Source organism: Symphodus melops (assembly GCF_947650265.1).
Source record: "Symphodus melops genome assembly, chromosome: 20".
In the NCBI taxonomy this organism is placed as follows: domain Eukaryota; kingdom Metazoa; phylum Chordata; class Actinopteri; order Labriformes; family Labridae; genus Symphodus; species Symphodus melops.
In genome coordinates, this window is record NC_136710.1 from 6,482,809 (window position 1) to 6,501,083 (window position 18,275).

Below are 18,275 nucleotides of genomic sequence, written 5' to 3' on the forward strand. Positions count from 1 at the left end.
GCAAAACCTAATGTCCCTCTCCTCTGCCACACTCTCACTTTTTTGATTAAGCTGAAACTGCTAGCTTGTGCTACTTGTGGTAGCCTGCGGTGTAAGTGCACGCAGTAAACAAATACTGACTACATGGGTTAGGGTTAGATAGATGTTAGCCCAGGAGGAGGGACCCAGTTTGAATGCTGTGTTTACAAGCTGCCACGTCCATTTCTACTGACTGTACCTTTAAAAATCGTTGTATTGTGATTCATCATGATTGTCCACCCTTGCTTGGTTGAGTTTTACACTCTTATATAACTCTCCCGCCTGCAATGCACGCTGGAATCGGCTGTAAAAAAAAGGAGCCAAGGCCATCAATCATGTGCAGGGGCCTTGGTGAGAGAAACAAGTGGCTTTTATGTCTTTTAGTGGGTGTGATGGAAGATGCAAACTGGGTGGATGTGTTAAAGCAGGGCTGTTATGTCAGTGCTGACTCGAGCCGAGCTCTCTCAGCTGCTTCTTTTCCTTCACTTGTTGGACAGAGGTCTTGGCCCAATGATGCTGGACCACAGGGGAATCATAAAAGGAATTTGATGACTCAGTCCCAAATCTTTTTTTTTTTTTTTTTTCTGGTCATCAAAATTTGCTACTGCATGTTCTCCATCGACAGTAATGTGTATACTTGAAAGGTTTTTAGCTTTCCACTCTGATGCTATCGCCATTAAAAGCGCATGTCTTCAAGCTTTCAGTCCTTGCAGTGTCACTTTGCTACACAGGAGCTAGCATGTTTCAACAATTGAAATCTCCAGTGTCCGGATGTGTTGTTCCCTCCCTGACTAAATCATGCTGCCCTTATCAGGATCAACATGGGATTCTAATATGTGACAGTCTTTTTGCTACTACAACTGCATACAGTACTGTGGGATCAGTGCTGCCAGTCATTCATTTGTATTTTGAAGATGCATTGATCTGTTACTGGCGACCTAGTAAAGCACAGTAGAGTTGCACACAGCTTTTGGGTCTGTTTTGGTCTCAACCAACTCCTGAGTAAATAATATGGTCCTAAAGCAGTTGCACGTTTTACTATCTTTGAAGGCTAGTCACTAATTAGCACTGTTTGGCTCTAGTTAGCCGGGAAACAGTCGCCCTTTTCAAGCACAATTTTTACTCCCTTTGATGTTTTGCCTTCAATCTGACTGTCACAGAGGCATAATGGGCGACGAAGTGATCCTCCCTCGGCCCCGTCTTCAGAGTTAGTAACAGAGGTGTGAGACGGGATGGGTGTAGCTAGCGGGGATTGTAGCGCATTGTTTGTGTGTGCATGTCTGACTGTGTGTGTATGGTGCTCCATTTGCTTCCCTTGTTTAACTCAGAATAGAGGTGTGTGATAAGATGATCTTAACCCCTGAAGGATCAGAATGTGTTGATGATATGCCAAAGTAGAGAGGTTGTATTGTCGGGCTACTAAGGTAAATTCCATCTGAGGCAGTTATGTTGTCCTACACTATCTCAAAGGCACAAACGTGTTTCATTAAGATGAACCCCCTCTCTGTCCAACTGTTAGCCCTGTCACCATGCGTGGGAAGAGAGACAGCCACACCCACTCAGAGAGACATCTACAGGACATCCGTTTGTCTATTCTTAATGGAATTAACTGAAAACAAAAATGTTGTTCAAATGCAGCTTTAAAAAACTTTCAGACCAAAATAACAATAAGAATTCAAACAATGAATGGAAATACTTCTTATGTCATTTGAGCTAAACAGGTTAAAAAAAAATAAAAAAAAGTTTGTGTTTACCTCGTATCTTCACTGTACAGCACTTCAGTGGTAGTGTGAGGAGACTCACGCATCATCATCATCATCATCACAGTGGCTGTGGTATACAGTATGTATTGTATTAATAAGAAAAACACAATTTTGCGGTTTTATAGAATGTTCCGGGGCTGGCGTTGTCACAGGGCTCCCTGCTGCTCTTTGAGCTGTCAAAAGTCTTTTGAAGACATCATTAAAAACCTCCACATTAAATATAATAGCTGTCGTTACCTGAGCAGGGAAACCGCACCACGTCTGTTGCAGCCATTAATGTTGGCAGTGAAGCTATTTTTTCATTGAGATGTCTTCCTGCTGGCTAATGGGATACAAAAGGCTTCAGCGCTCGATTTCATAGCTCCATGTGTTTGTATTGTAAGCCAGGATAGGTCAGCATCAGGGTGTCCCACCACATAATTAGCTTCTCACTGAAGCAAAAACTCAGTTCTTGAGCCCTTGTGGCCCCACACATGGTCAGCAGGTGGACTTACCAGTCTGCTTAGCAGGAAATATGCTACTTTCTAATGTTGCACCCTTTGACCGGTCAAGCACTCAGGTTACAGTCAGCTTGTGGTCAGCTCAGGACTGCGGGATGGTGATTTATTGTAAGGGCACAGACGCTGTGAGCATTACAGTATTTGGTCTGTGTTTGTATTGCAGACTGATATTCTGTGGAAAGAAAGGGATTCTCTCCAAAACCAGGGGATAGTTAAGAAAAAATTACAGGTGACAGCTCTGGTTTGAAATGATCGATGCTGAACTCTTTAAATGAGTTATCCTGTTGCTGGATAGAAATAAAACAACGAGACACAGTTAGCAGATTCAAAATCTTTCTTTTGAACTAGGAAACATGATACCGCAAATCTAAACTGGTCTCTGAAATAAGGAGTTTAAAAAAGTCTACCTTCCCAAACCTCCAAATATTTTTTTTGTAAAGAACTCAAGATTAAATGGGTGGTATAAGCTCTCATGCTTTTCGAGCCCCTTTGACTCATCTCACTGAAAAAGACGTTATTAATAATGGCATCCTTCAAGCTAAAATAAGTCACAGTTATCATTTAGGAGGTGAAAAAAATGTGAATAGTTCAATTCATGTTGTGTATGTAAGGCTTTATTGATAACGTCAATATTTAATGTGGGTTAAAGAACACCAGTCGGTCTTGATAATGACAGACGGACATAAACAGCTGAGTTTGGGTGAGTGAGTAATGTCCTGCTGACTGCCTGCTGTCATATAATGAACAGAGCACAAGAAGACAGACAGAGGAAACCAGGTACTAATACATCCTGTGTTTTATGTGATTCTGCCAGTGTTGTTTAGTGTTACATTACACAATCTGAAGTTGAGTGTGGAGGGTAAAACTGCAAGCCAAGTGAGCAGTGGTCAAAGTCTTGTGTTTATTGAGGATATTGACTCCTTCGCCGCTCTTATCCTCTCTGTGTTTATAACGCGTCTTAAACAGCTAAACAGCTTCTCTTGTTATCTGTCTGACGTCTGTGTGATGCTCTTCTTTACTCACTGATGACATTTTTTGCACCCCAGGCACACATCACATCAACTTACACAAAGGAGAAATCCTTCCTGCATATCATCCGTTATGCTCTTTGTGAGTGACCTTTTTCTGGTTGCATGTCGTATTCAGAATGCATAGCAGCAGTTTGTTTAAAGGAGCAGACTGCACAATATGATTATTGGATTTTAAAACCGCATTACTTTGACTTATTGGCCATCATGTAAGGTCTGTGTTGGAAAAAAAGGGAATAAAGCTGACCGACTTTGAAAAAATGACGTGTGGTATTTGGGTTGTATAATCCCCTAGACAGTGTGTGACCATTTTAATGTTTTAAAGTGGTTGTTGTTATTTCCCCATAGTTGTACAGCTACTGCCAGAAGACATGCAGGGTAGGTAAACTGGCAAGTCTAAATAGCTCAGAGGTGTGCACGAGCTACAAAAACAGCGAGTGCCATAACTATCTCTTTCCTCTTCCAAAGATTTGTACCTGCTTCCTGTTGCCTTCTGTTTAGCCTTCAGACTTAAACGTGTGTGTGTATATATATATATATATATATATATATACCTGCATCATATTCTGCACCCGTATCCTGTTTTGACAGAAAATACATTTAACGAACAAATAGCGTGCCGACTTTGAAAGGCATCGTTTAAGATGTGCTCATGCATCATTAGAACAGTGCCATGCATCGTTATGAGACATTAAAACATGGGAGTGACGGAGCGTGAACTCAAAGGGATGTGATGACAGTGCGAGGAAAAAATGTTCCTCCGTCTAAGGTAGATTTTCTCCCCCCCCCCCGCCCCCCCGGGCTTCATTCCTTGTGCTGGCGAGTTGAAAAGAGGTGCAATGGAGACAAGTTGAGCTCCTTGCCACTCTTCTCCTCATTTTCCGCCTACAGATTGCACTTGGGGGACAGATATGATTACATGTAAATCCAGGAATCTGGCGTAGAAATAGAGAAGAGAAGGTTGCATCTTCAAAGGCAGTATAAAGGAAAAAACAGTAAGATAAGAAAATGATCCATCAGGAATCAGAGAATATGATAAAAGCTTTTTTTTTTAACTTTCCCAGAAAGCTTAGTCATGGGTTGTTGCATCGCAGATATCCTGGACAAACGCCTGAAGGGAAAATTATCAGTGTTTTCTTCCTCTTTTGCTCCGAAGGATGTATTGTTGGCTGAGGCTTGCCAAGATTCTATCACAAGCTTTATGAATATTCCCTTTTATCATTACAAAAATGCCGACTTATCTTTGGTCTGTGGTCTAATTATATTACATTAAGGTAAGTGCTTTGTACTCCCATGAATCCTTGTGGTGCGTGAAAAACTGCCCCAATAGATCTATGTGTGGGGGCCGGGAGCAGAGAGAAAAGTCCGTGGATGAGAGAAAGGGTAAATCTTTTTCCAACATAATGAAAGCGAAGGAGAGGAAACGAAGGCCACAATGTTTCCTCCACCGAAAAGTGTTAAGTGAAAGCTCACATAAATCCCCTTGAAAGTGGATTAGTAAAAATATCTTTTCCTCTTAGGTTTCATTCAGACAGGACTCGGTGTTGAAAAAGGGGTGTCCCTATCTAAACATTGGAAGGAATCTAATTAATCAAAGGCAGCAGTGCGCGAAACACAAGCCTTGCTTTTGCCTAGTTTAGCATGCTGAAAGTCGCTCGCTTTTCACAGTTTCCACCCAAACAGTGGAAGCTGGCACCACGTTATAGGAAAGCTCAATTATAATATCAGGTTGGTGTTATTACTGTTGATTATGCGCTTTTGAAGACTAGACCTGCCCCCGAGTTCACTTCCTCTCCCCATCCCTGGTCGAGTCGTGCTCTTTGAAATCCGATTCGCCTAGGAGGTTAATGAATCACCGGCCTGGTTCCCTGTTTTACTTTCACCCTTGGTCTTTGTCACATTGAGACACACGTACACACCCACACACACACTGGTTCTGAGCCTCGCATGTTTTGCTTTGGAGATTGGGATGCCCGTTGGAGTTGTTTCTTTCAATCATGGGCTTCCCTGCACACCAGGAGTGTGTGTTTTCTTAACCTCTGTCACTTTCATTTTAAATAAACTCTAACATAGCCTGAGTTAGTGCATGCTTGTAGGGAATGTATCACACTCATTAGGTTCCTTTTTTAGGAAAAAAAAGCCCCCATGTATAATTGACAGACTCAACTTTGAATAGAACTTTGAATAATAACATCTCCTAAAACAAGTTTTATTTTGGGTTACTTAGTCTCTGTATGAAACAAAAAGAACACTTCCCCTCATACAGATTTTTTCCTACAGTATTTGTTCCTGCGACTAGAAAATGATTCATACTATTACGTTCAAGTTAGTCAGATTAGTTAGTCACAAAACTGAAGCAATTAGCTTGAATTTAAAAAAAAGTACAGTATATCTGCACGCATGACTGATAATTATATAATAACATAAGCTACTGGGAGGAACTTTGATTTTGTGTCTATGGACGAAGGCGTACTGCCTTTCCCTTTTTTTCTTCCTACTCATTGTGAATCGTTCCTTAAATATGTAAACAAGGGCTGTTTCAGCAGTGCTGTTAATCCCCTTATTTAAGACCAACCCAGCAGCAGTGGTTTATGGGATTTAAAATGACCTTCTCTACAGAATAAATCAGAGTTGACACTGATGATCTCCTTCTCTTCTATTAGAAATATGGAGGCATCAGTATTCTTTCAAGTCTATTTCATAACCCACAAAAATGTCTCCCTGAACTTACATCCTTTGTAAGGACAAATGGAGGGCTCGATGGCTTCCTCAACATACTCCTGAAACAAGAGAAAACCAACGAGTGTGTTATCACCTTTGTTTCTCCATCACAAGTTTAAACATTACAGGTTGCACTTTGGATAGCAAGCTATGCCTTCATTCCTCACATGCACTTTATCAGTATGCAGAATTCAAAGGATTTACATGACGACTTAGTACTTTTGTAAAACTTAATTTGTGATATTAGTGATGTATTTTCATTGCTCAAAGAAGGTTTAGTGGTAAACTTAAAATATTTATTTCTTTTATTTCTCTACACAGATTTTTAAGATGGGATGTTGAACGTCTGTACAAAAAGTAATTTTTTTTGGATCAATGAAGAGGACTTAGAGCTATGCTGCTGACTAATAGTTACTATTATGATGAAAGCATCTGTATTGGCCACAACCCATGTGTTACTTTCTTTTGTATAATGTTGTCACTTTTTGCTTTTGAGTAATAGCTTAATGCCCTGTATCGGAAAATGTTGCTAGCCAATGAAATCCGGGCAACAAAAAACATGTTTGGCAACGTAAATACGTGTTTTCTTATGTAAACCGTTTGCCAATTCTGAATGTTGTTCGTGTCACCCCCCCTCACTCCTTTCTGACTCTTACCCCCCCCCCCCCCCTTCAATGTATTGGACCCTCTTGGTAATGTTCAGTCCTCTGTGCAGGATGTCTGACATTGGCACTGGACAGCCAGAATGTTTGCTTAAGGAAAAAGATTTTTATAGATCCCCTGTTAAGACCCTGGCGGTGTTTAGCTGTCATGCTGAATTAGGCTGGAGCTCATTCTGGGTCCAACATATTACAAGTCTTTTTCGGGGTATGTATGCAAACTTCAATGACAAGGAAATGAATGTCAGGTGTTAAGACACACTTCAAAAAGTGTGAGAAAATAATGTTTCTGTGTGTGTGTGTGTGTGTGTGTGTGTGGGGGGGGGGGTTGCCTGCTAAAGACACAATCAGCATGTTCATCTTAAAGCTGGGCCTCCATTTCGCCTTGAGCAGGGACATCTGGTCACTTAAGTGGTTTTCAGCACATCTTAGCTGACACACACACCAGTGATTTTCTCTCCATATTCATATGCTTGACTCACTGTATGTTTGCTTTACCCTTGGCTCATTACTGCTTTTAGATTTTCAGCATCACTGGCAGCATCTTGGCCATGGTGGAAAATAACTCAAGTAATAATCAGGAATCCAATGTTTAGGACACTTACTTGGTTTCCCTTGATGAACGCATGAACCTCCTTTATTTATAACCTTTAGAAGAATGTATACATCTGCTATATTCCTTTTGAGTTATTCTTTTGTGTCATTTTCCCACAATATAAGTTCATTCACTTCATTCCTGATTTTCAGACCCCTCGTTCCAAGAAGTCCGACGTAAAATGTAATCTTTATTCACCTTTTAAAGAACTCGCATAAATCAAAGTGTTGATGTGGCCCAACAGCTGCCACATGGGCTGAATCTTAACCCACAAAAATGCTCTTGCATTTCATGATCTTTGCCATCCAAGCAGGCTTTTGCCCACTTTTTAATGTTGTGAGTTATGCGTAGCTACAGATGCCTTTATGGTGTGAGTGACTGCAGAGTGTTTGGATTTAGACCAGATTTGATTTGCTTCTTTTGGAACCTATTCTGTGACTCTTTCCCACATAATATTCTTAGTCAGTTTTACTGCAGTCACATAGCATTATTATTATTATTATTATTTCTTTTTTAAATATCTGCAACCCCCCACAATGTAAGGAACATCAAGTACCACTAAACACACTTCCTCTGTTGGGCTCTGCCTTTGCATTAACCCGGGAGGCAGACCGGGGTCATAACAGGGTGTTTATGACCCACAGAGAGCAGCTGAGGGCCCCCTGCTTTGCAAATTTGTGCATCCTTAAGAATGCAGGACCCGCTGTGCAGCTAATGGGCCCTATCCAAAATGCCCCGTAAGCCCCCCTACTGTCTCCCCGAAGAGGTGGGTTAATGTGTCTTCTGATATCAGATCTCCTCCGCTGTGAATTCCTCCAGAGATTCCTCTCATCACGAGGGATGTGCGGTTGAGCACAAAGCCACAAGAAAAAAAGCACTCAGTAAATGATCGCAAACAGAAACAGACGCTTTTGCTCACTTTTCCCACCATCAACATTTCTCCAGAGTACAGTGTGAAGTGACATGGTCTGGTGGAAACACATGTATAAATAACAAAGAGCTTGTTGCATCACAGGGCTCAGGTTTAGAGCATAGTTTTTTTTTTTTTTTTTTTACATTTTAACTTCATACTCTAGTATCCATTCTTCAATTATATGCATAACAATAGCTTCATCTGTAACCTCTATTGACTTATCCAGCATTAAAATGGAGAATCTTTAGGCACAGGACCTGACTTGTGTTCAGGTTTTAGTTCATCTAGAGGCTGAGTACGATTGACCAATCACACATAAGCCCTCTTTCGCTGCTTGGAGAAAAACAGTCTGAATAATAAATATTCTGGTCTGCCCAAATGTCCTATAAAACACTTCGTCACTATTGTTTAAAACGACTGTTGACAGGAACGATCGCATGGATTAGGCAACACGTCAGTCCACCATGCTTAGTCGTGCTTGTGCTCGTGCAGGTGTAATGATACCATGCCGAAGCACATCTCTTCCAACCATACCAGGGTCAAGGAAGTGCACAGTACGGAACTTTTGGGGTCAGACTTGTTTGGGCACGGTACATATTGCAGAGAGTGAGTGCGCCCTTTGAGCCTAAAGCTGTCAGATGATATCCGCTTGATTCCAAGGTTGCTTTATTTGTATTTCAGACTGTTTTCAGTTCCAATTACATGCAATTTGCCATCTCAAGTCTGTGTTATAATTCCTTCATGATGCAGAAACCACTTTTTTTTCTTCCCAAAAATGTACAAGATATGAAAAATGTAGAAACTCTTAGCAGTTATATTTTAGCAGGTGCTGCTAGATTGTTGTTAAATTGTGCTCAGGACACCTCTCATAGGATCTTTGTTCTTTTAGGTTGCTGTAGTGACCAACGATGGAGATGCTGTCTTCATCAGAGAATTCACTCTGATCCGACGAGACCACCTTCCAGAGGAGCCTCTTCATGATGGCAGCCAGAAACCAGAAGATCCTGTAAGTGCAAGACCAGAAAATAATTAGTGCTTATTGAAAATCACATGCTTTTCTTGGAAAGAAACAAAAGGTCAGGTAATACTAAAAAAAGCCAATAAATCTTTGGCTGTGTTTAGGTAACGCATATGCACGAGGAGTAAAAAAAACCAAACATATTTGTTATCAATACAAATGAATTATGATCGTGGGACACTGGGAGTTGAGGACAGGCTGACCTAGCTTGATATAAAACAGCGTAGTTTTGTTTTGCATCCCATTACTCAAATTCTATCATCACCTTTGATGAAACATGAGTTTGCTTAAGCCGGCTTATTACCCACATCTTTTACCTTTTATTGGTGGGAGGATGAGGAGTGGGAATGGAGGGCTGCATAACTGATTTGTCACTGAAATTAACAACCAGTTTGCATGTGTCATCATTCCTTTGCGATGGGAGTGATCTGGGAGCAATTTTACGGGAATCTGTGAAAACTGTTTTAGACCAGTACTCTGTTATCTCTAAAAGGAATTCTATCTTGAGGTGAAACCGGATCAATGAAAATGGAAATGACTGTTCATACTCTTTTTTTTTTTCTTTTTTTTTTTTTTTTAAATCTTCCCTGCACGGAGTTGCAATGTAGCAATTCGGCAAATTCACCGCATTTTAACAAAACCACATGCCTGTTTGCAGCCTTGCAACTTTTTTTTTTTTTTTTGCAAGGCACACAACTTTTTGGAATACCATCACATTGACTTGTTTAATGATAATCCAACCACTGATCTACCGTCAGTGCTGTTGTAACCATACCCACCAGAGGTTATGGTTACTGACTTATCTTTCTGGAATGCTGCATGCTAGAGCCTTATTTGTTTCTTCCCAGAGCTTGATACTGTGTCATTCTTATGAAGCTCCCTGTGCTGGTTTCTGTTGCATGATCTTCCTAATCCGACCTAATGCTAAAGAGTCCTTATGGACACTATACAGTGAATCCATTATGATGTATCAAATGCTCCACTTCTTATTATCATTTATCCCTGTTGAAATCTGTCCACTGTCCATTGAGCCACTTCCCGGCACCTTGTATTGACTCTATTGACCAATCACAGGCTGTGGTCCTGACTCTTCACCAAGCAGAGACTCTGTAACAAATGTGAGTCAGTTTTTACATGTGACATATTCTTGTGTCATAACTAACATTTCATATAATGTTAATTTAGTTTCATTCAGTCTGTATTTTGAGATGTACCGTCACAAACCAGAACTAGCAGTTATATTATTATGACTATAACCGGCTAGCTCAGCTGATAGATGACGACTTGCATGCGACACTTTTTTTCAAAGCTGCTGGGCCCCAACAATCACAGTAAAAGCCTGCAAAATCCTGGAGGCACTAGCATGAACCTGCCGATGCAGATGGCCCCCTTCAAGGTGAAAAGTCTTACACGCATTTTTCACAAGTGTCCACGCTTTACTGAATGACCCCTTGACCTATACAAATAGAATATTCGGCAGCCATCAATACCCTTTGAACACTCAACAGATATAATGACCTTTCCTTTTGAAACAGATTATCTGCTTGAACTTGCACACACACATTTTAAAGTAGGATCATGGCACTGTATTTAAACACTGACATGAAGGTTAACCTTACGGAGGTCAATTTGAGGTTTAGGACGGGGTCACAGATTTTTATGGACATGCTTTCTTTTACACAATTCTTTTTGTGTTATAAAGCCTCCATACCTAATTCCATACCTGCTATTAGAAAGTGATTTTCAACAGTATTTTAATCCTTCTTTGACTTTTACAAGCTCTTTTATATGCCAGAGGACGGACTAATGGAAAAACCATTTAAAATCTCTGTTAGAAGTCAGGAATGTAAACGCAGTGGTACATACATTTAGCACTTCAGTATGAAACCACAAACAGCTATCTCTGAATCATTGGGATTTCATTATGTAACCAAGAAGCACTGTGATTTATGATGTGCCGACCTCAAGCCAATCTTTGAATTTGCATCAGCCAGTGATCAAACAAAACATCACACATACTGTAACTTTATATCCACACCCCTGCACTGTATTCATGCCATCCAAACCTCCGTGGCTCTTTATGGATTTCATCAGTTTCATCAAGGATTTGATTGTAGAAATGTTTTCCACAAATACATTACCTTTTAATATAAATCAACTTTTTATTCTTTAAAATGATCAAATGTACTCCCCTTTTCCCATGACAGTTACTGCCTTTAAGTCTCTGTTCTGACTATGACACTGGAGCCAGAAACACGTTAGCCTAATTTAAATTAGCATAAAGACTGAAACCAGGATGAAAAAAATCTACATTTGTCGAACATAAAATAGTCCATCTCAATCAGTATGAATTTCATAAAGTTATCAAGCTTTTTGCTAGTTGGACTTGTAACAATTGTATAACCTCTTAAAATGTGTGTTAACAAGATAGAACTATTGAGCTTTTTACAGATTAATAGATGGATTTGGCCACCTTTTGAAAAAAGTCTACCTAAAAAAACCAACATAGTTTTGACCAAGATGAAGATGTTGAAAACACATTATTGCTCCTTCTTTGTAATATCTGTTTTTCTCTGTGTTGAACAGCAATATGTCAGAAAGCACTCAAAGCAGCACTTATAGCGCCTATAATTCTGGTGCCATGATAAAACGTATCCTATCTGGCATGACGTTTTGAAGAACTTCCCAGGTTCATATTTATCAGAATCGTAGGCTTTTGCAAAACGTTTGATGCCTCTTCAGTCTTTAGATGGGAAGCCTGCAGTCTCCCAGGAGCCACATATGTGATTCTTTTTATAACTGTCATTTTGGGTCTCTCAACGCCTGTAGTCCTGTTCTATGTTGGATCTTGGTTCAATATTAAGCTTGATTCCATGCCAAGACAAATGCAGCTAAATTAGCAAGCAACCCAGGAGGCCAATTTAAGACTTCAAGGTGTATTCACATTCCTTTTTCTTTTACTCTCATGTGTAGGGTCAGGTGGTGGGCACTAAGATTGACCTTCCCATCACCCTGAACACAATTCCCCAAGAGTACTATAGATGAATTGTTCCTTCTGGGATAAGGTTTTTCCTGGCAACTGGCAAGCGTAAGTGGCTTGGATGGAATAAAACTGTCTTAAACAGCTAAGGCCTTACATACCTTTTGTAAATTAATCTATATTTATTATGTGATGGGAATCAAGTGCTGTAGAGCATCAACATCAGTACTCATATAAATATGAAGTAGCTTTATTGGGTTGATAAGTTCCTGAATCAAAGTGTGTGTGGGGTCTGGTGTCTGAACTTTTGGCGGCAGGGTCTGAAAGTCTTTTATTCTCTGTAACATGTCTGAATGAGTAAGCCAGTGAAGATAAACAGAAACGCTGTTCATAAATCTTAATACAACTATTCCCACTCATTCTTTGAATGAACTTTTCCAGGCCGTTGAACCCGCTGCAAATTGTATTTTTGAACCAAGCTTTAAACGTGTTCAGTTCTAATGTAAGAATTAGATTTTTTGCACAGGTGTGTATATGACTTCTGCGGCTTTCATTGGCAGCCTCGAGTGGAAACCTAAAAAACTGCATTTCTTTATAATTCCCCATTTGCTTTTTCATTTCAATACCGAGTTAGGTGCTCGGCTAAAATGCGTCAAAGTAGCCAAGCCCCTTAAAATTGAAATGTATGCATAAGTCTGCGCTTAAATATAACCACAATGGATACAACAAAATGCATAAAAAATAGCCTCTATTAAGTTTTAATCAATTGAATTAGTTTGGACCTTACTGTAAACATTTAATACAGCACAAAATGGAGTGTGTTTTTGTCTTTTTCAGCTAAGGTACAGTTATATGAGGTATGACCCCTCAAGTGGACTCTTAAAAAAAAAAGCAAGTTTCTGCACTTCTGTATTGGCTTCATGTCCAAACACTGGAGGTTGCTGCTTGCTTGCTGCCTGGTGTTGGACTTTGTTATCCAGCTAATTGCTTGCTTTGTCTTTTTGTTGGCAGGACTGAGCTGTTTGTGAGTTCTTTTTTGCAAGGAATTGACCTGATGAAAGAGGATTTTGTCGGCTGGGAATGCAAAATGTAAGCCAAAAATGTGAAGAAAAATACCAGGCGAGGTGCAAAGCTTTGTATTACCAGTTGTTTGGACAAAAATAATGATTTGTGCTACTTTAATGTTAACTGCAGATAGTTTATTTGCTTTTTGTTACCACCTACAGCCACTCTGAGGGACAGGAAGTACTGATTGCTTCTCTTAGTCACATTTTGTGTTGTCCCCACCAACAATGGCCAGGATATTATGGGTTGTGACAGTTAAGTGTTTGGTAATGACAGTCATTAGTGCAACACTTTGCAGCTATGACTTCACGTCGGCTGGGAGGACACTTCCACCTTACATGTGGTCACATGTTTGATGGAATGGCAGTTATATCCTTTTTTGGAACTGCTTTATTTTCTCTTCTTCTCTCACTCGTATCCCACTTGATAGCTGTGAGGTGTTTTCTAAGAAGCTTCTTGCTCTGCCTCCTCTGCACTCTGACCATCACACGTGGAGTAATTCAGGTCTTAATGTTTTTACATACTCAATTGCAACCTCAGGCGGAAACAGTTAGGAGCATACTTTTCTTAAACTCTTTACTTAAATAATTGTAGAGATGGTTCTGCCTTTTGGCAGGGTGTCAGGGTTTGAAGTAATTGAGGTTGGGCGAGTGGGGCCAAGGGCCAATCTGGGTGGCAAATGGGGTGGGGGGCGGCGGCACTCAGTGGCCGAGGCAACAGCTTAGGGAAAGAGGCCCTCTGCTCAGCTGCACGCCGTCTTGGCAGCTGTGTTTTTCATGCAGCGCCAGGTGGAAAGGGCAACCGTCTTACACAATTAAACACTTCATTTGTCTTCATTTAAAGGATGGGCATGTTAGTTTTGGCAGGCAAAGAGGATGTTTAGGCTGTAGTTTTTTTTTTCACACTGCATGCTTTCCCCCCACGGCGTTAACACCACTTTACGTTTAAGCTTTAGGTTTTTTTTGATGTTGTGAAATTGGCTTACTTTTGGTCAGTGTATTTAACCTTTGCAGCAGTGAAAACCAAAAGTTAGCAAGCAGAGTTTTCTTGAATTCTGCCAGAATCAACCACAAGTTTGAAAAACATACTTGCACACATGAATGCATATGGTCTTACAGTATTTGACTTAGTATTTGATTTTGCAAGCAATACGTATGGAACAAGGATATCCTGCAGGGGTTACATCCCCATCTTGGTAAAGCTTAGACATAACATGATGTCAATTCCTGGGAAAGATCAGCCATACGGCTAAATGCAGATAGCTCTTTTCTTACTCTCAGGTTTGAGCGGTTCCCAAAAAATCAAAACGTGTCAATATGCAACTTTTTTATTTTGGATACACAGGGTAACTTAAAGAATTTAGAAATAAGGTAAAAAGGTTATTCAACTTATACATCGTACATATGTATTTAGCAGGAACCAAAGAAAACGGTGTTGCAGATGTCTTCCCTTGCATGTTGTGTGTGTGTTTGTGTTTTCATACAGTTCCCTCGTTTCTTTGCACAGAAAATGATTAGGTAGATGATGAAAGCATAACATGTCCCATCACGGTCCTGCGAAATCATTGATTTTAATGTTTATTCATTGTCGGAGTTGTTTTCATAAGAGAATTTGACTTTTCTGGTTCTGTCCAGCTTGCTTCCAATAGATGTGATTGTTTATTAGAAACGTTGCCGCTAAGTGGAGATGGATTATAAAGCCTTGGGTCCAAACAGGGTAGGTGACTAGTTTTGTTGAGGCAGGAGTGTGTTATATGATTTATGCGCGTTTAAACAAGAAAAGAAAAAGAGACATTTGCCTTCTTACTTGTCTCGCCTTGGCTGTCTTGACTGGTGTTTGGCTTGTGCAAGCGCTGTTTGGGAGGCTCGCTCCCAGCAATCTTCGAGAAAGTGCTGAGTGCTGGTGAATGTGGTGTAAAAGCCACGTGGCTTTGGACTGCAGATCTTTCTCTCACCCCTGTGTTTGTTCCATCAACATATGTGTTCAGTAAAGCATTGGCCCTCACACTGCCACATCGAATATCTCCCCTCAGCTTGATGTGGTCCCACATCAGTGCACTTTGGGTACTGGAGTGGTGTCTCTGAGGTAATACCACCAGGGACAAAACCACAATACAACACCCGCATAACAAATGTGGGTGTGTGGATGCAATGCAGCCAGCCGCCAAAATGTTGCATGCACACTCCCAGCTGCAGAACTCTCTAGCACAGTGTACCGTCATGCAATCACGGAGTTAATCATATTTCCATTCTGCTGTGATATAAAATATGGGAATCATTTTTTTACCCCTTTAGCATTCTGCACTATCACATGTCAGACATGCACAGCATCAGAACTGTCTTTGATTCTTGGCTAATACCCCCCCCCCCTCCTTTTTTTCCCTCCCCCTCTATCACCATCACACCTCTCTCCTCACCTTCTCAGCTCCTCCTCAGCGTGTGAAGGCACGCGTACATTTTTTTGGGGGGCAAAGTGATTGATTTCTAATTGTTTACATATAAGGCAGATGTTTGTATTTCGCTCCAAATTGGGCATGCGTCTACGCAGACTTGCACAGACGCAAACAGAGACGCACTTGTACGAAAAAGACATGTTGATGCCAACAAGTTTCATCCAGGAATTTTTGGATGTATTAGCACTTGGTTTTGGCACTAACTGCACTAATTGGCTCCAAGCGCAGGCAGTCGTTGCCATCGGGCCTCTTTATTTCTTGCGGTTGTGCGTGTGTGTAGGGACACGTTTGCCATGAAAGTGGTTTCATTCTGTTTGGGAAGAGAATGAAAACATAAATTTACATTTTGCAGCCGAGTGCAGCCAAACAATAACATCTCAATCAAATTCAAGAGCTAGACTTAATATGTTTATTTGATTAACATCAGCAGATATAATGTGTTTTTCACCTTGTGCTTCTTGATTTTAAATAAACGATCTAACTTTAAACCGGGTCTCCAATGTAAGCTTGTTTATGAAACGCCTGTATGCAGCCAATATCCAGTGTAAGCAGCAGTGTAATCCTGAGTAATAGCAGTAATTATTTGGTGCTGAAGGATCCCTGCCACCAATGCACAGCAGAGTTAAGGTGAAGCACTTTTTCAAGTTGTAACCCAAAGCCTATCTCGTTCTTTAATGTGGGCTGTAATGGCTCGACGTGATAGTTGCTGGGCATGTACAGTGCAATAGATGAACACAGCTTACACAACTCCCATATTTCAGCATTTTGTTTCGTTGGCTTTAAGATGAGAACAGCTGGGATTTCATTTCAAGATCACTGCAGATAACACTTACAGCTGTGATTCAGGATTCCTTGTTGCATTGTCAAATAAAGAGAGAGAAACGAAAACGACTTAGAAAAGCTTGCAAAAACTGTTAAATCAATAACTGAATAACTTCTGTGTTTTTTTTTCTTCTCCCTTGTATTGATATCGGCACCAAAAATGTGACATTGGTCAGGCCCTGATTATTTTTAATCTGTTAACATCATGTCTAACCTCAGTTTGAACCATTTCGGCAAACAGCAAGCCTTGTTTCGGAAATGCTCAGTAGAAAAGGTTTTTTTTTTTTGTTTGTTTTTTTGCGGGGAATGAAATGTTGGAGCTCATCTGCAAGAAAGCTGTCTGCAATACATTTGAGGTCCACATAGGCCAGTGCTTCATTCAACAACTTTGGCTACACAGTGAGAACTTGGTGGTCTCCCTCTGGTGCTTCAGAACAAACTTCTGTAAGTACTCTGACCATAAACACAAAAAAAAAAAAAAAAAAAATCAAGAACACAGAGTGTTCTTTTACAGCAGATCCAAATGCAGGCTCACACCCTCCTGCAGACAGTTTTTTTTTTCGCTCTCCAGGAGCCCTGGGAGAGAAAGTAATCTGTTCACAAACCACAAAATTGAATAATGAGCCTGACACGGTTCCAAGCTGAAGAGTGAACAGAGCTTGCAACACAAGAAGGCACACTTACACCCAATCTTTATACAACACAGAGGTACACCTTTGACTTCAAATTAGCATAATTTAAGGATCACTTCAGGTTGCGGGCAAACTTGAATTTGAGTTTCTTCTATACTGCCTTAAACACACGACAAACACTCACTCTCTCATCTTCTGCAGGGCTTTAAGGAAGGGAGCTCGCCAGTCTGTTAACTGTTAATTCTCCTGGAGAATTTCATGGTATTTAACTCTTCATCTCTGGAAGCTTATTGCAAGGACACATCCATAAGTACAAACAGTTTTTTCTTCTTTAGCTTGAAGGACACGACAGAAGATGGGAGGAAAAAAAGTTCCTTATTTGATTTCAATATGGAGTTGTTTTACTTATTAGATCCATGAGGACAACAGACTCAACTATTGATGGAGCACATCACCAATAACAAACCTTTTTTTATCAGTCTACCCGCCCAGCTCATGGGGTTGGTGGTGTTTTAAATCAAACCTTGTTTGTCTCCTCTTTGGTCTGCACCTGAGTCTACTGTGTCTGCAGCACAGTGCTCTCTAGAAGTGTGATGTTGTTTAGCTTGGTGCGTCTTTCTTCCACACACAGGACAGCTCTATCTTGCATAACAGCTTCACTATTTGTATAGAAAATGGTCTCTCTTAGCACTGCGTTAGCATTTTAATCGGCAATGTGCCTAAATTTTCAACTTGTCTCCCTCAAGAGGTTTCTCATACAGTGGAGGCAGGTTGACTTGGAGCATGCATGGTGCCTTCTGTTCGGTACAACGTAATTAGACTTGCCCCTGAGTACTGACGTTTGAGGTTAACGGGCTGACTGTGAGCATAGACGGTTCTCTGACTTGAGCACGAGTGTAGAAACCACCAGGCCTTCAAGAACCCCGCTCCTTTTTTTTTTTTTTTTTTTTTTTGTTCAAACAGCAGCATGATTTTAATACTGAATGATGCTTTCCAGATGCATCGGACGTCTAATTCGGAGAAGCTGATGTTAAGCAAAGAAGCAGTGAAAGCCTGCGTGGTGCCAAATAATTTTAAAGGATCAAGATTTGAGTGCGTGATTTGTTTTT

At 40.6% G+C, this 18,275-nt stretch overlaps 1 protein-coding gene across 3 annotated transcripts in view; it reads left to right on the forward strand.

The window, feature by feature from the left end:
• Positions 1-18,275, forward strand: part of adamtsl3 (ADAMTS-like 3) — a 95,182-nt gene that overhangs the window by 30,637 nt on the left and 46,270 nt on the right. For all 3 annotated transcript variants that reach the window (XM_079371363.1, XM_079371362.1, XM_079371364.1), the window contains one exon: positions 9,087-9,203. In XM_079371363.1, the coding sequence (XP_079227489.1) occupies positions 9,087-9,203 (117 nt within the window). The remainder of the gene's footprint in view (positions 1-9,086; positions 9,204-18,275) is intronic.